At 44.6% G+C, this 24,566-nt stretch overlaps 1 protein-coding gene across 3 annotated transcripts; it reads left to right on the top strand.

Annotated features, from left to right (window-relative positions):
• The first annotated feature begins 223 nt into the window (after positions 1-223).
• LOC119005643 (rho guanine nucleotide exchange factor 2-like) lies at positions 224-20,647 on the top strand. 3 transcript variants are annotated; one of them, XM_037073443.1, is made up of 22 exons: positions 224-553; positions 3,023-3,185; positions 4,735-4,802; positions 4,893-4,956; positions 5,105-5,237; positions 5,325-5,428; positions 5,600-5,743; positions 7,320-7,570; positions 8,547-8,672; positions 9,087-9,204; positions 9,290-9,538; positions 9,619-9,695; positions 11,700-11,872; positions 13,228-13,295; positions 13,558-13,773; positions 13,848-13,925; positions 14,066-14,121; positions 14,629-14,676; positions 15,439-15,489; positions 15,593-15,883; positions 18,297-18,456; positions 18,573-20,647. In XM_037073443.1, the coding sequence occupies exons 1-22, from the start codon at positions 497-499 to the stop codon at positions 18,620-18,622; spliced, it is 2,745 nt and encodes a 914-aa protein (XP_036929338.1). In that variant the 5' UTR covers positions 224-496; the 3' UTR covers positions 18,623-20,647. The 3 variants fall into 3 exon arrangements, with proteins under 3 accessions (XP_036929338.1, XP_036929339.1, XP_036929340.1); XM_037073444.1 differs by having other exon boundaries at positions 230-553; positions 18,300-18,456; XM_037073445.1 differs by lacking the exon at positions 224-553 and adding an exon at positions 2,562-2,706.
• The last annotated feature ends 3,919 nt before the right edge of the window (positions 20,648-24,566 follow it).

A 24,566-nucleotide genomic window follows, 5' to 3' on the forward strand; every position in this document is an offset into this window, starting at 1 on the left:
GCGGAGTCAGTGCTCAGTAGTTCCACGTCACACAGCAGCACGTTGTATACTGTACTGCCTGAAGAGGGGGGAGGGGCGGGGGGGTAATCGACCCTGTCCAGATCGTTCGTGTTCGCCAGTCACGTGACTTCTCGCAGCTTTCTGATCGGCTGCAGCGTATCACGTGACACGCTGACACGTTGTCATAGAGACTGTGTCCGCCCACACCACCACGACACTGTCCCGACGTAAAAAAAACAAGTGCTCCCTGGCAGATGCGGTGGGCGGGCCTTGAAGTGCGTGCGGTAAGCGGATAGGCTGAGCGCAGCAGCGGCGGGCCGAGCTGTGATTGGTTCGAAGTAGAGAGCGGAGCTGTCCGTCAGAGAGAGGCTCCGACCCTCGGGCTCACACTGCGGACTGCTCCGGGACCAGAACCCAACAGTCCTCTGGATTATTAATTAAAGATCATCGTGTGATCAGCGGATCGATCAGTGATCGGTTTGGTTGTTGATCTGGGATGTCCCGGCTGCTGGAGAGCAGGAGACAGGACAGGATGAAAGAAATCAACCTGAAGGTGAGTTCACCGGGAAACAGAAAGAAAACGGCTCGTGGGCGCGTGCACGCGGACTTTAAGGATCGACAATGATAGCAATCGATGATGTGGAGGTGATCAGACGGTTTTGAAGAGATCGATGAAAAACAGATGAACTTTGTGTCTGTTCCGCTTTGTTTTTCCGCTCACACACACACACACACACACACACACACACACACACACACACACACACACACACACACACACACACACATCTGTATCCTGGGTCTGTTCCGGTACTGCACAAGCTGGACGGGTCATCGATTGTTCTGATGGACGGTAGATGAGTGTTTGTCTGTGTGTTCCGCTCTGTGTGTGTGTGTGTGTGTGTGTGTGTGTGTGTGTGTGTGTGTGTGAAGTTCAGCTCAGAAACGGGAAACGGGACTTTTTCTCTCAGTTCAGGCTGAACTCGGTTCGGTGTTTGCACACAAAATGTGTGTGTGTTCAGTGTGTGTGTCGGTGTGTACAAACGGACTTTCAGTGTGTTCCGGTGTGTTTCAGTGTGAGTCCGTTAGCAGCAGCGTGGCCGCTTTGTCCTGTAGGAGGAAACGAGCGGGGGGAGGGGAGACACGATGTGTGTGTGTGTGTGTGTGTGTGTGTGTGTGTGTGTGTGTGTGCGTGTGCATGTGCGCGCGCGCGCGTGTGTGTGGTCATACAGGAAGAGTCGGTCAGGTCTGAAGGTGGATGTTTGACCTCTGACCTCAGACTGTAAACTACAGACTTGATATAAAGTGTGTTGTGTCTGAAATCAGCTGATTAATGTTACATGACATGAGGATGAGGATGACCTGGTCCAGTTGTCCTCCATGTAACACTCAGTGTTACCATGGTGATGACTGAGAGAGTCTCAGAGTCTGAGGAACACACATGTCAACAACAACAATAACACACACATGTGTGAGACAGACAGACAGACAGACAGACAGTTTGTTGGTCATGTGAGTTCCTCTCTGCTGGAGGAACTAAAAACAAAATAATTCATTTATTTTATTATTATCAAGTTTTTATTGTTATTGTTCATTTTTAATCTTTTTCCATGAAACTGATGTTTCTCTGATGATCAGACGCGTTGATCAGCTGCTGACTGTTGAACAGGAAGTAGTGACTGACTGTAAACTGTCAGTCAACATTGTTACCGTGGTGATGAGGAAACCTTATTAAATCCACCCAGCAACAGTTAATTAATAACCAGATCTGTCTGCCATCAGAGAGACTGAGGAGAGACACGAAGACTGACAGTGGATCCAGTTTGTGTTCAGACCGACAGTGGATCCAGTTTGTGTTCAGACCGACAGTGGATCCAGTTTGTGTTCAGACCGACAGTGGATCCAGTTTGTGTTCAGACCGACAGTGGATCCAGTTTGTGTTCAGACCGACAGTGGATCAAGTTTGTGTTGAACATCAGTCAGGTGTCTGGGAAATAGATGCGACTCAGAGATGTCGGACTCTGCTGGTTTCAGGTTTCTGTCTCTTTTCTCTCTCCTCCCTTTCTCTCCCCCTCCTCCCTCTCTGTCCCATGACCCCCCATCAGACAGAGATCTCTTTCATTCCCTCCATCACTGAGTTCTTTATTTATTGATCAGCTGATCACTGACTGTCACCAGATCATGGAACCTGTTTTATTCCATGTCAGGACACTTAACTGACCAATACTGTGGAATTATATTTATTGATCACTGATTGATACTATCAAATTGTATTTGCACTTCACACTGATGAGAACTGACTTCAGATCAGAGCTTTAACTACAGATTGTGTTTTTTATTGATGAAGCTGTTCGACTGATTGTTTGTCAGAGATGTTTCATTCTGTATATTTTATCATATGTATTGATTTCTGATGCCTTTAATGTCCATCAGCAGTCTCACAGTCACTCCAACAGGAAGTGATGTCACAGGTGACAACATGACAATCTTCATCAGACCACACACGCATGCGCACACGCACACACACACGCACACACACACACACACACACACACACACTTCCCCTTCCTGCTCCTCCCAGTTCAGAGCAGAAGTTAATGTGAAAAACAGTCAAACAGAAAAGAGAAGTCCAGAAAGTCAGACAGGCAGACAGACTGTTACTGACAGTGGTGGCTGCTGATCGTCTTGCTACTGAAAAAGAACAAGGTAATACCCCTCAGCTGTGATGCGTTCAGGAACCTCTGAAGCTTTGCACATTGTTGTTGGGTTCACTATAATGTAAAGAAATCCGGTGTGATGACGGGTCAGAGTGACACTTTGATTATTAATCAGTTTACAAGTTATCAGATAATCAATAACTGACTGATACAGTAAAAACTTTGTGATCGGATTGATCAGTGTAAAGATGGGATGGCATCATATAACGAATTGATCAGTTGTGATATAGAGATGATTGATCTGTCTGACATCACATCTGTGTGTGTGTGTGTGTGTGTGTCTGTGCATGTGTGTGTATGTTCAGAACAAGGAAAAGGAGCGTCTGAAGCAGCGAGAGAAGGAGGCGCGAGAGAGGGAGGCCAGACACAGCAATGGTCACCTGTTCACCTCCCTGACCGTGTCCTCCACCACCCTCTGCTCCTCCTGCAACAGAAGCATCACGGCCAAGGAGGCGCTCAGCTGCCCAGGTAACATACACACAACGTATACACAACATACACATGTATCATATACGCAATGTATGCACAATGTATAAGCAAAATATACATGTATCATATACTGTACACAACATAAGCCTTTTTTATCCTCGGCAGCAAGCCGCCAATTTGCCCGTCCTTTTTGCTGATAGATCCGCAGTTTTAGACAGAGGCTGGTAAATTGGGGGTCTTTTTGTTCCGTCAATTTTCCGCCTCGGAGGGAACACTTATTTCTGCCTTGCCTCCTATCTAAAAACGAGGCGTAAATGTGCCGGCCTCTGCGTGAGGTGGGTGGAGGTGTCAATGACCTGCACTGTTGTGCGATCCACAGCCGGGGAGTTTTAAAACCAGGAAACAGCTGATCACAGCAGTCAGTCCATCACTTCATCTGTGGACATTAAGATGAACAACTGGACAGCCGCAGAGATCCAGGAGATGCAGCGTCTCCTCGTTCTCTGTAGCTGTCTTCACTGTCCGCTTGTTGTTGTGTCGGCAAGCAACTTACGGTCGCTACATCAAATTAAAAGCCCCCCCGCTAAGAGCCCAGTTCTAAACTCCAATGGGGTGCAATGTAAAGCTCTTATTTTGAAGACAAATTCTTTGTCACTGTTCACAGCCCAACTTCGAACTTCACGTCACGTCACATGTTTACGCCTACCTCAGAGGCTTTTGGAAAAGGAATATTACACCTCTGTTTTAGAAAGACAGGCCGGCACATTGCCGCTCTTACCTTGGAGCAAATGTGCCGCCTTTTCTATCTAAAAAAGGGCCATATACACATGTATGTACAATATTATTTGTAGAAATTGTCATTTGTTCTGTAAATCACCATGAATGAAACAAAACAATATGAGTGTAAACACACAAGTGTATGTATGTTTGTGTGTGTGTGTGTGTGTATGTGTATGTGTGTGTAGCAGATGGTGTGTTAATCCATCCTCACAATGAACAGATGTACCTCTTCAGATTAACGCACACACTCGATCAGACTATTGTGTGAGTGTCTGAGTGAGAAAGAAAGAGACTCTTATCCTACATTGTGATTGGCTGCTGTGGATGAACCCTGAGAACTGGGTCGAGGGGGCACATGTGTCTGACTCTGTGTGTGTGTCTGTGTGTGTGTTTACATTACATTGACTGTTACTGTACTTCACCTGACTTGTTCTTTTTACTCCACTACAATTAGTCATAACTTTAGTTCTTAGTAATTTTTCAGATCACATTATTTACATTAACATTTATCAGACGTCTCTGTCCAAAGTGACTTCATACATACATTCACACTCTGATGGTGGCGGCTGACACACAAGGAGCTGACCAGCAACCATTCATCCTATAACAAGACGCTGGCTCCGCCCTACAGCCACAGCCGCCACATGACTGATTCTGTATAACTGAATTACTGATCTGATGTTTATGTAGAATCATAAAGGGAGGAACAAATTGATCAGTAAACCTCCCAACAACACGATTAAACAAATGAATACAGAACAAAAGTATGAACAACATGTTTCTAACCACTTACCTATCTGTCTGTCAGCCTGTAATGTCACTATCCACAACCGCTGCAGAGACAGTCTGGCCAGTTGTGCCAAGATGAAACAGAAGGTAAGACCTGTCTTACTGTCTTTACTGATTACCTGTCTGTCTATCCGTATTAACTACTTGTCTCACTGCCTGTCTGTCTCCCTCCAACAGCAACAGAAGCTAACGCTGGTGAGAAACAGTTCCGCTCTGCAGAACGTTGCTCTACGTACAAAAAGTAAGTACCGTAAACATGTCTGTCTGTCTCTCTAATAAAAGGACAGGATTTTTTTCTCTCCATTTTTTTTGCCCACTGAAGACGTGTATGCGACCCACATTTGAGTTTGATCCTGACATCTGTTTAATTTCTTCTTCTGTGTTTTCAGCTCCGATGATGAAGGAGCGTCCCAGCTCAGCCATTTATCCCTCCGACAGTCTTCGTCAGTCTCTGCTCGGCTCCAGACGGGTTCGCTCCGGCCTCTCGCTCGCAAAGAGTGTCTCCACCAATAACATCGCAGGGTGAGACTGAGTGGCCACCCGGGTGGTTGTCTAAACACTGTCAGGGTCTCTCACCTGTCTGTATCCCACCTGTCTGTCTCTCCTCAGGATGACGGAGGACTCTGTGGGTCTCAGGAGGATTTTGTCTCAGTCTACTGAGTCGTTGAACTTCAGGAGCAGGACTTTGTCGATGGAGTCTCTGACTGATGACGGTCTGAAAATCAGTTTTATGTCAAACTGTTTAGGATCAATAATAAATAAATAATGTCATCATGAAGAATATGAGAATGTTTTTCATTAACTCATCAGAGAGTCTGGTGTGTGTGTATGTGTGTGTGTGTGTGGTGTGTGTGTGTGAATCTTGTACTGTTGTTGTGTTGTAGGTGAGTGGTGGTGGAGTCCCCTGCTGGAGGAGCTGCAGGTGGAGGGCAGCTGTGTTCAGGCCGACAGCTGGAGTCTCGTTGTGGAGCCAAACTTCCTGCAGACACTTCATAAAGATCTCATCAAGCAACAGGACGTCATATATGGTATGAAAATATATACAGAACACAGAATATACATAGTTTATACACTATACATACTGTACTACATATACACTTTATATAGTGTGTATATTGTGTGTGTGTGTGTGTGTATGTATGTGTGTATATATATATATATATATATATATATATATATATATATATATATATATATATATATATATATATATATATTACATACTGTGGCAAATTGTTACTGATCAAAGAGGGTGTGTCTCAGAGTCACATCATGTCTAGCCTTAATGTTTCTAAGCGGGCAGAGCACTCCACGACAATCTGGATCATTTGTACCAAAGTGATCACACTGAAGATCAATACATCACACTGAGTTCACTGAGAGACAGACAAACAGCTCGATCAGTGTCAGTGACAGAAGGTGCAAGTAAAGAAATGATCAGGAGACTGAATGAAACCCCAGTGAAACATGGTGGAGGATCATGTTTTCAGACTCCACCCTGATGGAGGACAAGAACCACTCGGTCCTTCAGAGACATGCTCCACCCTCCGGTTTGATCATTGTGGAGAAGAATTCAAATATCACCAAATATCACATACTTTCAGATAAGTAGCAGCCGTGTGGCTGCAGCTGTGGGATAGTCAACATGAATAAACCTATAAAATCCTTCATGTGAAGCAACAACCCTGAAAGATCAGAATCAGAATCCTTTTATTGTCATTGCACAGTGTACAACAAAATTTTAGCAGCATCCGGTTATTCACACAACATAGAGTAAGAAGAACAAGTAAAAAGTACAAGGCATTAGTGCAATGTAAGTATATGAAAAAAAATAATGATATGTACAGTGTTACAATTATGTGTTGATGATTTCATCAATAAATTGCTCAGTTCTGTCACCCTACTTGTGGTGGTGATAGAGAAGTGGTTAACTGCTGTGTTTTGCATGCAGACAACAGGTTCAACTGAAGTGTTTCTGTACTATCCACTCTTATTAGCCCTTCCTGTTCCCGTCACGTAAAGAGTGTCCGACTTCATAGCAGCGTTTGTAGCCCCGCCCTGCAGTCGCCAGCAGATCTTGCTGCTGCAGGCGGTCAGCTGGAGTTCAACTTGAACGCGCCTAAAGACAAGCAGTCCTGTGACATCACAAGAAGCTTTGTGAAGTCATGAAGGAGGACAAACCAAATCCTGAGACGTTCTGACATTCAGGGACGTTTTTCACTCAAACTGAAAAATGGAAAAGATTTACATTCAAAACAAATGAAAACAGAAAAATGTTGATGGGTGATTTCAGATGTTTGGAGTCGACTCATCTGACCTGTTTACACGGACAGTTAATAAGGTGAAAGTGCCTCCATCCGATGTGAGGCATCTGATCTACTGTGAATACGGCAGAAGAAGTTTTTTCACCTTTATTGTGAAAATGTATTTATTCATTCAGTGGCTCCTTATGTAATAGTTAAGGAGGACACATGTCATTGACTTCCACAGTTCATTATGAACATTAAACCTAGATTAAGGAAGTCCTGTTGCTCGTCTTTGTCTTTCTGTCCGTCTGCCGTCCTCTCTCTCTCTCTCACCCGTCTCTCCCTGTCTGTCTCTCAGAGTTGATCCAGACAGAGTTTCACCATGTGCGGACGTTGCGGATCATGGAAGGGGTGTACCGGCGGGGGATGCAGGAGGAGGTGATGCTGGAGGCGGGAGTGGTTCACTCCATCTTCCCCTGTCTGGACCAGCTGCTGGAGTGGCACTCAGGCTTCCTGTCAGAGCTGCTGAACAGGAGGAAGGAGGGTCTGGTGGAGGACAGCTCCACCAACTTCACTGTCCGCAGGATTGGAGAACTGCTGCTCAGACAGGTATGGCAGACCAGGTGATCACTGAGGTTAGTAATGCTCAGGATTGAGACTCAACAGGATCCAGCTGAATGTTCACATTTGGACTCATCTTACAGTTGCATCACTGAGAGAAAGAACTCTGTTTATCTTTTGGATCAAATATCACAACACAGTGAACAATTCTTCTCTCTGGACGTTCACTTTTCACCTGTTGAACCTGTCGGTTTGCTCGAAGAGCTGAGGGAAGTGTTGTGGTGTTCTCTGTCACATAGCTTTCTCTTTTTTAGCCACTTTATTGCTAATCCCTCAGTTGTTTACATACTATTCAGTTCTAGTAGCTGGCTTAGCCTTGCGGCTAGCGATGGCTTCTCTCCTCTTGGTGCTTGGTATGTCAGACATTTAGCTACTCCTTTCCCTCCTTTAGTGATACTGGCACATGTGGTGAATGCAGTTTATTTCAGTGTTGGAGCTCAGGTTAATTTTACTGGAAACATGGCTCTGCCCCATGGAAACCAAATCATTAGTGGCTGTAGTTATCCAGCCCTCTGTAGCTGGCGGGGGCCGACCAAGTGTAGCTTATGTAGCTGTCATCCGACAACAGCCGAGCCAGCAGAACAGTTCGGATTCATCGAGGCCCAACCACGTAAACCACAGAACTGCAAGATCCACCCCAATGCCATGCTGCCCGACACCACTGGAATTTCCCAGAAGTCCTGTGTCCACGTCTCATTGAGTCAGAGTCAAATCTTGTGCTGGCACAGATGTTCGATCAGACTGAGCTCTGGGGAAACTGGAGGTCATGTTCACACCTTGAGCTCATTCCTGATCAGTTTTTGTGGTGTGACAGGGAACACTGATTTGCTCGGGGGATTACTGACATCAGGGAGTGATGCTGCTATGAGGAGGGAGTAGTTGGTCTGAAACAGTGTCTGGTTGGACAGTGTCCAGCTGCATCGTAACAACAACTAAAATCTATTTTGTGTGTGTGTGTGTGTAGTTTTCTGGTCAGTCTGCAGACGACATGAAGAAACTTTACTCTGAATTCTGCAGTCGACACCCGAAAGCTGTGAAACTCTACAAAGAAGTTTTAACTCGAGACCGAAGACTGCAGCAGTTCGTCAGGGTAAGGATCAGGACCAGGGCAGGTACCTGGAACTAGACCAGGACCTGGAGCAAGTCCTCGAGCAGGACTCCAGGACCTAAACTTTCTTAATTTCATTACTAGGATGTGGATCTGATTAGAGCCAGTTTAGACAGCCTGAGACCTGACTCAGTGATTTAAGACCAGGTCTCTGTGTGGTAGACCTTTGATCTGGTTTACATCTCACTAAAATTCACTAGACTATTTGGACCTGCTTGGACTAGGCTAGACCTGGTTTAGGCAGGTGGAAAAAGTGTTTATATAACATTTAATGTGATATTCTAGCTCTGGTATAGATCTGGTTTGTATCTAGTTTAGATGTGGTTTAGCTCTGGCTAAGATCTGGTATTTTTATCTTGATGTTCACGCTCTTGTTTCCCCTCCCATGATTCTCAGCGTGTCTGTCGTGGTCCTCTGCTGCGTCGTCATGGTGTTCAGGAGTGCATCCTGCTGGTGACACAGAGAATCACAAAGTACCCCGTCCTTATCCAGCGGATCCTCGACAACACCAAAGGTAAACTCTGACCCTCAGTGACCTCGGACCCTTAGTGACCTCTGACACTTCTCTGACATGAACTTGATTCTGTGACTTTCTACAGGCAGTGAAGAGGAGGCACAGGCATTGAGTCGGGCACTGCTCCTCCTGAAGGAGCTCATCAGTTCCGTGGACAAGGAGGTGCTGGAACTGGACCGAACTAGGAGGCTGCAGGAGATTCAGGCCCGTCTGGATCCACGGGCCCAGGCGGAGGTCCAGGGAGGAGGAGTTTTTAGAGGAGGGGAGCTACTGAGGAGGAGGCTCCTCCATGAGGGGACACTCCTCTGGAAGGTCCAGGGCTCCAGGATGAAAGGTAGTGGAAGTTGATACTGTACCACTAGCTTTGTGGGCGGAGCTTACACCTCTCACCGACTACTGTATGTTTTCCTCCAGATGTGCAGGTCCTGCTGATGTCTGACATCTTGGTCTTCCTTCAGGAGAAAGATCAGAAGTTCACTTTTGCATCACTGGTTAGTCACATCTGAACAAACCTGCACCTCCTCATGCTTCTACTCCTGTTCTCTCCATCAATCTGTTCATCTTCCATCTCCTCTGATTTCCTTAATGGGGATCTCAAGGTGTTCCAGGATATGGAATCCCCTCTCTGTCCAGATAGATAGATCTAGATAGATCATCACCAATATCTGAGTTTCAAACACTTCTGTCATCCTGTGTTCTTGCTCGGGTTAGGCAAAATCTGAAGGAGAAGTAGTGGTGGCCCTAGTTTCCCAAGCTTTAACAGCTGACTCACTGATCAAGGACCAGAACAGAATCTACATAGGCCCACGATCTGCCATTGTCTCCTTTCAGCAGCCTGACCAACACTTTCCCACTGACCTGAGCAGTGTTATATCCTGAGTATTCGAGCTCACGCTCCGGTCCTCATTTGAACCACCACTCTGGTCTGCAGTACTATCCTGTACCTCAACCAGTCAACCATGATGCTCAAAAAAGTGTCTGGAGGTTTCAGCATCTCAAAATGAACCTCATTCTTACGTGATGCCACTGTAGAGCGTTTCATACCTCAGTGTCAACTGTCAGAGGGTGAATAAGGCCCTGTCCAGACGGGTGAAAACTCGTCATCATTTTAAGAATATTTGCGTCCACACGGATCCACTGAAAACGACCGAAAACGCTGTAGTTCATATTCCAACCTATAGGTGGCGCTTGACATTCACCAAAAACGGAGAAGATACCGAGCATGCACAGAAAGCTTGCGCACTGTAAACAGACAGTAGACGGAGAAACCAAACACAACAAGAAGAAGATGAAAATGGCGAGTGCAAGGAAACCAGAATCTGTAGTGTGGACCGGTAATGAGGTTGAACTGCTGCTGCGACTCACACTCAACTACAAGACGAGTAAGTTGCAAGAAAGGCTAAATATCTTCTGCGGCATGAACACGAACATGTAGGCCGCCATTGTTGTTGTTATGAGACGTCGCAGGGTTCAGAGGTCAGAGGCCAGAGGTCGAGGGGTGGAGTGATGGCATTATTGTCTCGGAAAGTTTTTTTTTATTTTATTGAATGATAATTTTACATAACATATTGCCATAGTACATTGCAATACAGAACAAACAAGGCACATGGACAAGCCTCGGAATATCATTGCCAGTGTAAGACGAAAGAAAGGAAGAAATCTAAGAAAAATAAATAACTAAATAAATAATATTTGGGAGAAGTAAAGTATATAAAAAGGGGAGGGCTCGGGGTTTTCAGTGAGATTAAGCTTCTCTACTAACCTACAACGTTTCAACGCATTTTTCTTCTCCATACATTTCAAAGATGAAAAATAATGACATAGTTCTTTATGAAAAACATAGAAATTAGGTTGGATTTCATGCATTTGTTTTGGAAAGTATGCAGATTTGCCGTCCACATGAAAACGGGAGGGCTGTGTTTTTGGATTTCTCCACCCTGAGACCCATTTTCAAAAAAGTGCGCTGTGGTGTGTCGGTGTGGACGGTTGGCCAAAACGATGCAATACGTGTGCGTTTTCGCAAAAGAGCGTTTTCGTGTGGACAGCCCCTAAGTCTTCACCCAGTCTTCCAGCTCTGCCGAGTCTCCAGAGGGAATGTAAGGGGTATCAGGAGGTCCTCAAAGTTTCATCTGACAAATCTCAGACCAGATCATCAGTTCCTCTCCATGCTGAAACACTATAGATTGATAAACATGTTGATCGTTGATCTGTAACCTCAGGGGTTCAGGTTCACTCTGGAACCATCTAATGCACCAAACATGGGGCCTGTTACAGTCACAGCCCCGGCTCATACAGACAAATCAGAAGACAGCAGTCAGGTTCAGGCTGTTCCTCTATGTCTCTGTGTTGGTCCCTATTAGTGTTTAAGTCCTCAAGCAGAACTGTGAAATCCACAGGTCTACCTGCCTGTCTTCCTGTCTATCTACCTGTCTGTCTGTCTGTCTGTCTGTCCACCCGTCCATTTAAATGTCTCTCCACCTTTCTCTCTGTCTCAGGACAAGTCTCCAGTGGTCTCTCTGAATAACCTGATCGTCAGAGACATAGCCAATCAGGAGCGAGGGATGTACCTAATCAGTGCCTCCACCCCTCCAGAGATGTATGAGCTGTATGCTTCGTCCAAAGATGACCGCAGGACCTGGATGAGCCGGATCCAGCAGACTTCCCTCAGGTCAGTATTGCAGTATTGCATGGCACTACTCTATAGTTCTCTATAATGTGTAAAACTCTGTATGGACTGTACTGTGTTGATCGCAATCATGTTTCAGGATTCTGTGTCTGATCTACTTCCTCTCTGGTCTCCAGAGGGTGAACCCCTTCAGGTCTTAATGAAGAATGATCTTTCCTTTACAGTACAAACTTCATATGTTTTGTCCACTGAAGATTAGACTGAACACACATTTATCATCAGGATGTTGTTTGTTCAGATTGTAATAATCTCTGCAGACTGGTAGACCTCCGGACAGACAAAACAAACTCTCCACAAACGAATGGCAAAACACAGGCAGGCCAACTCCTCAGGTCCAGACTCCTCAGGTCCAGACTCTGCTGTCAACTTAAATCTGAAGCAATAAAATCATTCCTTTGATGTTGTCCGGAGAAGACAGATGGTATGAAAGAGGAGTAAAAGAATCCATCTATGTCAAACTGGAAAGACCATCTTTGAAAAGGAAGTGGACTAAGACATCACTGATCACCACCTACAATACAGAACCGAGTTCTCTCCTCAGACAGCTGAACAACCAGCCCACACCTGGGCTCACCTAAACTTAGAAACCTACTTGAAGATCGGTTGTGGCACTAATGACTCTCACACCCAGAGCTCACACATGTTCTTAACGACTGGACAGTAAGGACACTCCCACACAGTATATGGACACTCCCATACATGGTTTAAAAGCCTGCAAGTCCCCTCCAGTTATTTAGATGTGAAGAACCCTCTTGGATGAGAGGTGATACATCTTCAACAAACTGAAACAAGCCAAGTTGACTATGATACAGCACTCAGAATTACCTGTATGACCTGGATGACTGAGAACCTTAATCAACATACTGGGTCCGGACTATTCCACTGGTTTATCAGAGCTAATGATGGATCAGAACAAATACATATTGGGCTAGTACTGGATCAGACTGATACAATCCTTAAGGGTTGCTTGGCTGGACTATGGTCTTAAAACAGTGTGCATCTCTGAGGACAGTCCAGTTCTGACCTTCTCTCGAGGCATTTTCTACATTTTCTAGGAAGTAATGGTGGAGAGAATAAGGAGGCAAGAATCGAGGCAGTAGTCCAGTATGTAGTCCAGTACGTAGTCCAGGATGTAGTTCAGTGTGTAGTCCAGGATGTCGTTCAGTGTGCTGCCCAGTATGTAGTTCAGTGTGTAGTCCAGGATGTAGTCCAGGATGTAGTTCAGTGTGTAGTCCAGGATGTAGTCCAGGATGTAGTTCAGTGTGTAGTCCAGTATGTAGTTCAGTGTGTAGTCCAGTATGTGGTAGTAAATATTTCACAGTGTGTATGTTTTGCAGTTGTCCGTCCAGAGACGAGTTTCCTCTGATCGAGACTGAAGATAAAGCTTTACTGCGCCGACTCAAAGGTACAACCGCCCCTTCTCCTCCTCCATCTCCTACACCATCTTCACCTCCTTTGTTACCTCCTCTTTCACCTCCTCCTTCTCTTTCCCCTTTCCTTCTTCTCCTCCTCCATCACCTCCTATGTCACCTCCTATTTTACCTCCTCCTTCTCATTCCCCTTTACCTGCTCCTTCACCTGCTCTTTCTCCACGTGTTCCTCATGCTTTACTTGTCATAACTCAGTGTTGCTCCTTTTCCACACCTCCTTCCTCTCCTCCTCCCTAGCTGACATCCAGCAGAAAGACAGGGAGGTGCTGGAGCTCCTGCAGGAGCGAGTTACTCTGTTTTCTGATCTGGTGGAAGCAACAGGAAGAGGAGGAGGAGGAGAAGTGCTCAGCACCTCCTCCTTCAGGACCTCCTCGTGCAGCAGGAACCTGTTCAGAGCCGACACTCCTCACGCTCCTCAGGCGGAGCCACTCCTCAGCGCCTCCATCGCTGAAGGTGAGTTTTTGTCTCCAGGTTTCATTGAAGACAAGTCATCAGAATCAAACTGAGTTTCTGTTTTTCTGTTCCAGTCGACAAACTGAGTGAGCTGCTGCTCCAATCCAATGTCCAGAAATCCTCTGTAACCAACGGCAACCAGGAGCTGAGCAGTAAGTCACCTGAGCGTCTGTGGACTGCTGTTCATGTTTGACCTGTGATCATTCATTCATCAGTTAATTGATGATGAAGATGATGACACTGCCCTCTGCTGTCTGACTGATGAAACATTTCTTGTCTGTCTCTCTGTCAGATGGTGAATCTGGTTCTCTGAACGGTTCTTTGGAAATTAACAGCAGCTCGTCAAAGGTAAATCACCTCCTCACCTTGACCACTTGTCAGTGATCATTGATCAATGACCAATCGACAGCAGAAGCTAAAGCCTGTTTCAAACTGTTGACGCATGTTCAGTGTGTGAAACTTTTGAGAATCTAAGCAGTCTAAATACCAGAGTTTTTTTACCCTCTGTGTCTGACGGATGTTGTCTGTAAACCGACTTTATAATTTTGGAGAATGGACACAGATTTCTATCAATGTAATAAATGTAATAATAATGATAATGTTTTAGACTTTGGACTGCAGGTCAAATTCAGTGTTTTGATGTGTTTGTAAATCACAGGAAACACCAAAACAATATGAAGAATTTGATGCCAACAAATGAATGAAATAAATAACAAGCTGTCAGCTGTGGACACATTATCACCCCTTTTCTATATATTTTGCTCTATCTGTCTGATAGTATACTCAGAATTTAATCACGTCAGTTTAAAGACAAGTTATGTTGAAAATAGATTGACCATTTTGTTCTATTTACAGAAACAGGACAGAAATGGTAACCAGCTGCAAGAACGAAGTCTCAACGAGGTAACAATCACTTCCTGTTTTCTGTCCACAAATCAGCTGCTGGATCTATGTTCTCTTCTCATCCCTTTATTAAAATTTTTGGTACATCTCTGTATCACTATATTTTAATATCTCTTTACCTTCAAACTGATGTTGGCAAAGCTACTGCTGATTGGCTCAGCTGACCTGATATAGTAGTGCTTTATGCAAGATTTGATTGGCTGTGAGGTCTCCATCTAGGTAGAGGGGAAGCAAACAATAAAATATAAATGACCCTTTTAGTTTATTTTTTTTTTAACCAGATAAAGCAGGAAGTGATTTTAAGTCAAGATGTCTGGTCTCCTGTTTTTGCTGACAATACTGTTGGCACTCAGCTGATACACGGCCAATACTGATTGTTTTTGGTTTTCTTATAGCAGCTGGTCATTGTGACTGCTTTGTAGTGAATTTGGGTCTCCACTAGGGGGCAGCATGATGTGTTAAGTGTGTGGTGCTTGTTTGCCTTCAGGGCAGAAATGATTTCATTAGCCAGTTATTTTAAGTATAATTGAGTTTTGTTTTATTCTGCTCCAGAGTTTGTAGATGGATGTTTTGATGCAGTGAGTATTTAGAAGACCAACAGTGATTTTCAGTATCATCAGAAGTTAAATGGATCAATTTCTTTTTTGTTATTGTGGAGCAGCATGCAGTGCATTGATGTTGTGGTGCAGATGTGTCACTGTAGCAGATATAAAAGAACTGAAATCAGCTGTAAGTACCACCTGACACCTGCTGTCTCCACAGGAAGTCCGTCAGCGATTGGTCAGTCTGAGCACTCAGCTCCACGCCCTGCAGGTATGACAACAGGATGTCTTTGTTTTTATAGACTTATAAAAATGATGGTGACTTTGTCAATAAACTGACACATCTGTCTTCTTACTCGTTGACTCCACCCCAGGCTACTGTGATTCGTCAGGACTCGATCCTGGAGCTGTTACTCAGAACATGTGCCACCCCCTCACCTACCCCTGGCTCCACCCCCTTGCCCCGCCTCAGTCGGTCAGTGTCACGGGACACAGGGCTGGACACGGGCGGGGAGGCGGTGCTGCTGCGGCGACAGGTAGAGCTTCTCCAGGAGGAAGTGACACGGATGCGTCTGAGGAGGGAAGAGCCAACCAGAGAGAGAGTGGAGCCAGGCAGCAGGAAGACCAGTAATGGAGAGATCACTGATGTTATCAAGGAAGAAAAGGTGGGTCATTAGGTATTATAACAAAGTGTGCCAAAAGTCTGGGATAAAGTAAACCAGGATTAAGTAAGCACAGATAAAGTAAACCAGGATAAAGAAAACACAGACAGAGTAAACAAGGATAAAGTAAGCCAGGATAAAGTAAACACGGATGAAGTTAACACGAATAAAGACAACATGGATAAAGACAACACGGATAACGTAAAATCAGATAAAGTAAACCAGGATAAAGTAAACCAGGATAGATTAGACGTGGATAAAGTAAACCAGGATAAATTAAACATGGATAAAGAAAACTAGGATAAAGTAAATCAGCATACAGTAAACCAGGATAAAGTAAACAGTGATAAAGTAAATCAGGATCAAGTAAACACGGATAAATTAAACACGGATAAAGTCCATCCATCTATCCATCCATCTTGCGGGGGCAGCTGTCTGAGCAGGGACACCCAGACTTCCCCCTCCCTGGACACTTCCTCCAGCTCTTCTGGGAGGATCCCAAGGTGACATAGTCACTCCAGCGTGTCCTGGGTCTTCCTCGGGTTCTCCTCCCGGCGGGGCATGCCAGGAACACCTCCCGAGGAAGGCGTCCAGGGGGCATCCGATACAGATGCTCAAGCCTCCTCAGCTGGCTCCTCTCGATGTGGAGGAGCAGCGGCTTTATCTCTAATGGAGCGCCCCACCACCCTGTGGAAGAAACTCTTTTCGACCACTTGTATCTGGGATCGTATTCTTTAGGTCATGACCCAAATTTCATGACCATAGGTAAGGGTAGGAAAATAAATAGATTATGAGCTTCACCTTTCGGCTCAGCTCTTCACCACGACAGACTGATACAATGAGGGTTAGAGCTGCTTGTGTTCCACAGCCAGGACAAAAACTGCATTGTTCCTCCTGAATCCGAGGTTTGACTATCGTTCGAATTGTCCTCTCCAGTACCCTGGAATAGACTTTCCCAGAGAGGCTGAGGAGTGTGATCCCCCGATAGTTGGAACACACCCTCCAATCCCCCTTTTTGAATAGAGGGACCACCACCCCAGTTTGCCAGTCCAGAGGCACTGTCCCTTACTGCCACGTGATGCTGCAGAGACGTGTCAGCCAAGACAGCCCCACAACATCCAGAGACTTGAGGTACTCAGGGCGGATCTGATCCACCCCTGGTGCCTTGCCACTGAGGAGCTTCTGAACTACCTCAGTGACTTCGGCTTGAGTGATGAATGAGTCAACCTCTGAGTCCCCAGCCTCTGCTTCTTCTATGGAAGGCGTGTCAGTGGGATTGAGGAAATCCTCGAAGTATTCCTTCCACCGCCCGACAACGTCCCCAGTAGAGGTCAACAGCTCCCCGCCTGCACTGTAAACAGTGTTGGTGGAGGGCTGCTTCCCTTTTCTGAGGTGCCGGATGGTTTGCCAGAATTTCTTCGAGGCTGACTGGTAGTCCTCCTCCACGGCCTCCCCGAACTTTTCTCAGACCTGAGCTTTTGCTTCCGTAACTGTCCCTGCTGCCACACGCTTGGCCTGCCGGTACCCATCAGCTGCCTCAGGAGTCCCCCAAGCCAATCAGGCTCGATAGGACTCCTTCTACAGCTTGACAGCATCCCTTACTTCCGGTGTCCACCACCAGGTTCAGGGGTTGCCGCCACGACAGGCACCGGAGACCTTATGGCCACAGCTCTGGACAGCTGTGTGAACAATGGAAGTGGAGAACATAACATAGTCCATTTGGACTCAATGTCCCCAGCCTCCCTCTGGATCTGGTCAAGCTCTCCTGGAGGTGGGAGTTGAAGACCTCCCTTACAGAGGGTTCCGCCAGACGTTCCCAGCAGACCCTCACAATACGTTTGGGTCTGGCTGCGCCCTGCCGGGTCTGCTGGGCAAAGACCAAGCCACCAGGCACTCGCCTGCGAGCCCCAACCCCAGGCCTGGCTCCAGTGTGGGGCCCTGATGACACCATACCGGTTGACTTGAACTTCCTTGATGTAATCTTCTTCATCAGGGGTTTTTGAAAAAACACGGATAAGGTGAACACAGATAAAGTAAACACAGATAAAATAAGCCAGGTTAAAGCGTCTCTGTGAGGAGCAACAGGAAGCGAAACATCCAGTAAACTGAAGAAGTCTGTTTGGGTCAGACTATTCTGCCCAGGTGAGACTCATGAAATCATCTGATGTCATGATGAGGCCCAATGCCAAACCAAGACCCTCCATTTTAATGTATAGACCCTCCACAGCTATCAGTGTGACGCTGTCAGAGTGTGTCGTGACCGTTTGATCTTGGCCTTGGTGACTCTGATGTTGTTTGTAGGGTTAGGGTTAGGTGAGGACAGTTTTGATGTTGATGATGTCATATTTAACCTAAAATATATACATTAATATAAAGGAACACTACTGGGGATTAAGTACTCTGTGTTGTTTGTCAGCAGATGAGCAGGAGGCGTGGCAGCAGGGAACTCGAGCCCCGCCCCCTTGCCCCATTGGCCAGTCAGGATCCAGTCGATCAATTAGATGGCGTCCAGGAAGGAAATGAGGAGGAGGAGGAGGAAGTGATGAGGATCTCCCCTCGCTCTGACAGCCCCAGAGGTTAGTTCACCTTATCAATAAATATTACTAAGGATTAATTTATCATTTGTGTGATGACATCATACATTTCAGTCACATTCAGTCACCATGGTAACCTCTGATCCCTGACCTCTCAGACCTGCAAGACATCCCAGAGGAGAGCGAGTGCGGAGCTGAACCCAGTTAACCTCACACCCTCACCTGCTGATGTCACCGTGATGTCACTGTCAGACAGCTGGAAACAATGTCATTTCCTGTTTGATGTCAGCTGAAACGTTTTATGAATATTGTTGTCAGGTTAGAAACAGGAAGTAGAACCATGTGACCTGTTTACATCATCACGTTAGCTGGAGCCCGCCCCATATGCTGGAGTGGGCAGGTTTTGTGTCCAAGGGGGCGGGTTTAAATTGTTATATCGGACTTTTTAATAAGGCTGGGTAGAATTTCTCACCACACTACATTACCCAGAATGCCTTTAGACATCAACAGCTGCAGTCACTTCCTGCTGTGTTTGTGTGTGCGTGTGTGTATGTGTTTCTGAGTGAGTGTGAGTGTGTGTGCGTGTGTGTTCAGTTCAATTCAGTTAAAAACCTGTATTTAACTTTAAACTAGTTTAACTTTAGAAACATGAGATTATTCAGGACATTAGTTTTCTGTCGTGTGTGAAACCAAAAACAAATCTTTACATTTCAAAGTTTACAGAAACGTTTTTTTTAATAAATTAAGACTTCAGCCACAAAACAAGTAAACAAATGACTGAGCAGAAAGTTTAGTGTGTGTCAACAACAGACAATAAAATAATTGAACTGTGGCGGTGGGGTGGGGGGGTACAGTATTGAGTCGTAGCTGTCTGACTGAAACATGACATCAGTGCCATCTGTTAGCATGTTAGCATGTAGCTCAGTGGTGTTTTAAAGAAACAGGAAGCTGTTTGACTGAAACATGACATCACTGCCGTATGTTAGCATGTTAGCATGTAGCTCAGTGGTGTTATAAAGAAGCAGGAAGCTGTCTGACTGAAACATGACATCACTGCTCTCTGTTAGCATGTTTCTTCTCTACTCGTATAGAAGCTGAATGTACAGCGTTTTATTTGTTGGTTTTAACAAATCAGCTTGTTTGTGCATGTTTTTTGTCGACTCTCTCTGATGTTATTTCAACCAAAACACTTTGATCTACTGAGCAGAACTTTATCGACAGACTGATGGACGACAGCTGCTGCTGCTCAGTGTAAACTAATTATCTAATTATCAGAATTGCAGAGGTAGAAGCTCTACAGATATTTGATATTCATCAATGATGTGAAGACAAAACTAAGATTAAGATCACGTGATACAAAAACAATCTGATATCTAGACAAACATGTCAAAGAGGAACTCATGGCACTAAAGAGAGGAGAAATAATTGACGTTAAAGCTGCTTTAAGCCATGTTAAACTAACTTCCTGTGCTTTTGCAGTCAGCAGTCCCCTCCTCTTGTTGGAGGCAGCTCACTTTGCCTCGTCCTTATTTTCATGCCATCACCGGAAACACCGGAACTGGTAACTTTTCCTGTCGCTCCACTGCCAGTGTCGACACCAGAACAAGAGGAACATTTATTTAATAAGAGAAACACTTACAGCAGCATTAGAAATGAATGATATTTAATAATGTGAAACTTTAAGTTTTAAGTCATGAAAGTCTTTTATTGATCACTTTTAATGAGATAGGAAGGTATTTCATCATCAGAACTAACTTTAGTCTCTTTTACTCTATTTTAATGAAAATGTAGATTAAACTTCACTTAACAGAATCCGAATGAGAGCAAAATGATAAAGATGTTTGTTGTATCATGTGATTGTTATGATCTACCACAGTTTTCTTCTTCACAGACTGAACTGAACTTCTTCAGTGTGAAATTTGATGACTTGAACCAGTTTTCATCTATTTTAGAAGAACATTTTTATTAACGACAGCTGAGAGCTGACAGACCGATCCAGGGTCAGTTTGTTGAAACCGATCCAGGGTCAGAAACACAGCAGCTTCTTTTCTTCATGTATTTCTTTTCTTTCATGTATTATGTCTGTATAAAGATTTGATCAGAAAACTGTAAATGATGTTTCTTGTTGTTGTTGTTGTTTTTTGTGTGCTTGTTATGAATCTAATCAGCTGGACAAAATATTGCTGTTTTTATTTCTAAAGACTGAAATCATAAAAAACCTTCATGTTAAACATTCAGGACTCATCTCCTTCTTTATTTGATTTCTTTATTTCAGACCACTGACCAGATTAACACAAACTGACTGAAGATACTCAGAGTGTCAATCAATGTGTCATCACGGTTACAGCTGCAGGTGGATTCTTTAGTTCTGAACGTTGATCAACATGTTGATTAATTCCTTCAGATAATCAGCTGCAGTCAGAGCACAGTTAAATATAAACTGTTTAAAAACGTGCACACAAGGGGTGCTTGTTGAGCCCCTACACTTTTTGTGTGTGTTGAACCTAAAGCCGCTTCTCTGTCTGCTGCGGCTCTCTCTCTCTCTCTCTGTCTCTCTCTCTCTGTCTCTCTGTCTGTCTGTCTCTCTCTCTCTCCCTCTCTCTCTCTCTGTCTCTCTCTCTCTCTCTCTCTCTCTGTCTCTCTCTCTCTGTCTCTCTCTCTCTGTCTCTCTCTCTCTCTGTCTCTCTCTCTCTCTCTCTGTCTCTCTCTCTCTCTCTCTTTGTCTTCCTCCCAAAACACCACACCACCAATCATGTGTATACCCTTCACACTTTAATTAACAAACATGTACACCAAACAAAAAATGGTAAGATATGCACTTGTTTCATTGATTTCAAGAAAGCTTTTGACTGTAGTTGGCATGAAGGGCTCTATTATAGGCTTCTACACTGTGATATAGGGGGCAAAATACATGATCTGTTTAAATCAGTGTATTTGGAAAATATGTGTGCTGTTAAAATTGGAGACAAACAAACTGAATTCTTCACCCAGAGAAAAGGTGTACGCCAGGGCTGCAGTTTAAGAATTGTTGAGTTGTATGTAAGGACGCAGCCACAGCGAGCGCAGGCACAGACTGGCCAGAGAAACTGAGCAACTGTAGTGAGGTGTTTGTGCAAAACTGCAGAAAAAGTGTGGGTGTTGAACCGTCTCACCAGGAAAAGTGTGGATGTTAAAACACCCACATCCCCCACAGTTGAGATGCCCCTGCTGCTCCTGGCTTCTCCCTCCTAAGTAGAAATGTGATGTCTCTGTTTTATGCTGATGACCTTGTTCTACTGTCTTCTACTGAACAAGGACTACAGCAACAGCTGGACATAGTGGAAAAGTACTGTAAGAACTGGGCCCTGGCAGTAAATATGAAGACAGCTAATGTCATGATTTTTCAAAAATACCCCAGTTGTCAGGAGAACAAATACCAGTTTACCATAAATGAGCATGTCATTGAACATAGCATGAGTTATACTTACCTTCAGGGCCGCCCCTGGCCAAATTGGGGTCCTAAGCAGAATTTTATTTTGAGGCCTCCCCATTACAAAATGACTATCACGAAATGCCGTTTAGGTTTACAACCTTTATGAGTAGCAACAAATCAAATGAACAGCCGCTTTCAACAGTGGAAGTGAAGTCTGACACAACTTTAAAAGGCCCTCAGCGCACAAATTCAACTTAGTTGACGTCTGATTGGTGTGCTGGCCACAGAGCAGGATCAACTGGCTGGCCCCGTGTCAACCTTAGTAACAAACTTCAGCATTGACCCTGTTATGACCCCTGCCGGGCCCTCAGTCTGTACATGGTCAATGGTCGGATAAGAGGGGACTCTTTTGGCCGTTACACCTACAGCTCTTCTCTTGGCAGTAGCACAGTATTAAGATGCTTTGGCAACATTGTATTGTATGCAGTCATGCCAATAAAGCCACCTGAATTGAAACTGAAATTGAAATTGACAGAGAGAGAGAAAGAGACAGAGAGGTTTTGCCGTTGCCTCATTGAGAACTCCACCATGCACATAGATGAGTCGTGACAGTGGAGCGACTTCAACCTTTGTGAGTTATAAATCCATTAAGGTAACTTCCTTGTGGGGGTGAACAAGTCACCTTCCACTTATTCAGCGTGCTTAAATATGCGCCAAAGTACAATATTTGTGACAAAGAGTACACATTCGCTGCTTCAAGTACATAGTTCAGTGGCTGCAGTAACACACTGATATTTTAATATAATAAAGCGCCCATTTGTGCTTGTTAAGATAACTGCTGGTTAATGAGAGTTAAGAATAATCTAATCTGACAGCAGTCTGTGTCGGCTGTTTATCTTGACACAAATCTTAAACTTCTTATTGAGTTTATTGTGCTTACTACCAGTCACAGTAGTCATTTCTTGGTTTTGACTCATGAGTTTCAGGGAGTCATGTGGAAGCTCGTCCTCTTCATCGCTCTGCTCTGCTGTGGATCAGAAGTTTCTGGGATCAGCTGTAAAAATGAAAACAATGGTGATGTCGACTGGTGAGATGACATTCAGACCTTCAGTCAGGTTTATTGTATTCCAATATTACAGTCTTCTGATCTGCACTGCCTGAGTTTCTTCTCTTCATTGATTCTAACAGGTACATTCTGTACAAGCTGCCTGATATGAGGAACGTTGATGATGTAACTGGTTTTAGATATTACTACACTGATCCAACAGAAGATAGGATGAACAAAAAGCCCATTAATGATAAAAATGGTGTCCTGGCTAACACTCTGGCACCATACTTTGACAAAGTGAGTATACTTCCAATTCACAACCAATGTTATCACATGGGGCGGCTGTAGGTCAGCGGGTAGAGCAGGTCGACCAGTGATCGGAAGGTCACTGGTTCAAATCCTGGCTCCGGGCAAGGCTGAGCTGCATGTCGAAGTGTCCTTGAGCGAGATATTGCTCATCAGTGAGAGGGTTAGGGTTACCCGGCGATGATGCAAATTGAGCCGCTCTAACCCTTTTTTTTCATTTATTTACAGACACAACAATAACAGCTTTGATAATTGAAGTATGAATATGAATGATATTAAAAGTATAATAACAGCAAAGGTTGGTACAATAACTTTTCATCTGAGAATAACCTTTATCAGTATTACAACTCTGAAAATACAGTTACAGTTACTAAAAGATTAAACCACAGAGCAAATAAAATGAGCTAATAGTGTCACAACTTCAGCCAGACTTTAGTTTTTCATCTGTCTGTTTCATGTTTTCTCCTCACGAACTCTCATGTCATTTCAGACCCTGCCTCTCCCCCCAGCTCTGCATTACCTGTTGGTTTGATCCACCTGATCTGCTCCACCCCCTTACTCACCTGCTCCTCATCAGCTAATCAGCCCCCTCAGTATTTATACTGAGCCTGTTCCCTCAGTTCTTTGCCAGATTGTCTAGTGTGTTTACCTAGCTCTCCAGCGTTCTGTATTTTTTGAATCTGATCCTGCCTGCTTGTGATTTGACCTGCCTTTGGGCTTTGGACTCTCCCTCTTGCCTGCTCCCTCTGGATTTGTTTGCCTCACTGACTGACTACCTGGTTTGACCCTCGCTTGTAATTAAAGATATTCTTTAGTAACTGAACTGTTTCCTTTGTGTCGTGCTATTGGGTTCCTGCCTGCCATTTTGTGAAGCCTGACAAATAGGGGTAAAACAGAATACACATGGGAGATTAAAGCACACATTGATAAAGCAGATAAAAATCACTGAGAGGTGAATTTTAAACAAATGTGTTTTTAAGATAATTTAAAAGCTGATACTGAGTTTGCAGCCTGATCAGGTCGTTCTTCAAGTCCTGGAGCTCTGACTGCAAAGCTCAACCACTGTAGTGAATTAATCCTAACCCTAATCAAGAAATCCATCAGAGGATCTCAGGGAGCAAGAGGCAACACAGGGCAACACAAATCTGTTAAATAACCTGGAGCGAGGCCTCTCAGGGCTTTTTATGTAATCAAATAAATCTAAGAATCATTTCTAAAAGCAACAGGTAACCATCATACAGAAGCCAGGATCTCTGAGATGTTGTCATGATTCTAGTCCAAGTTAAGATTCTGCAGCAAAGTTTTGGATGCCAGAGAGCAGGAAGTATCTAATCCAGTGGACCAGGTATAAACGCATGAAGTTGCCAAATGTTTGTTAGAGATAAA

This window comes from Acanthopagrus latus, chromosome 17, assembly GCF_904848185.1.
Source record: "Acanthopagrus latus isolate v.2019 chromosome 17, fAcaLat1.1, whole genome shotgun sequence".
Classification (NCBI taxonomy): Eukaryota; Metazoa; Chordata; class Actinopteri; order Spariformes; family Sparidae; genus Acanthopagrus; species Acanthopagrus latus.

Bases quoted from the DNA above. Each gene is read 5' to 3' on its own strand.
- LOC119005643 (XM_037073443.1), top strand. From the start codon at position 497: ATGTCCCGGCTGCTGGAGAGCAGGAGACAGGACAGGATGAAAGAAATC. The intron at 9,205-9,289 runs GTAAACTCTGAC...GACTTTCTACAG, and splicing joins GATCCTCGACAACACCAAAG to GCAGTGAAGAGGAGGCACAG. The intron at 18,457-18,572 runs GTTAGTTCACCT...CTGACCTCTCAG, and splicing joins TCGCTCTGACAGCCCCAGAG to ACCTGCAAGACATCCCAGAG.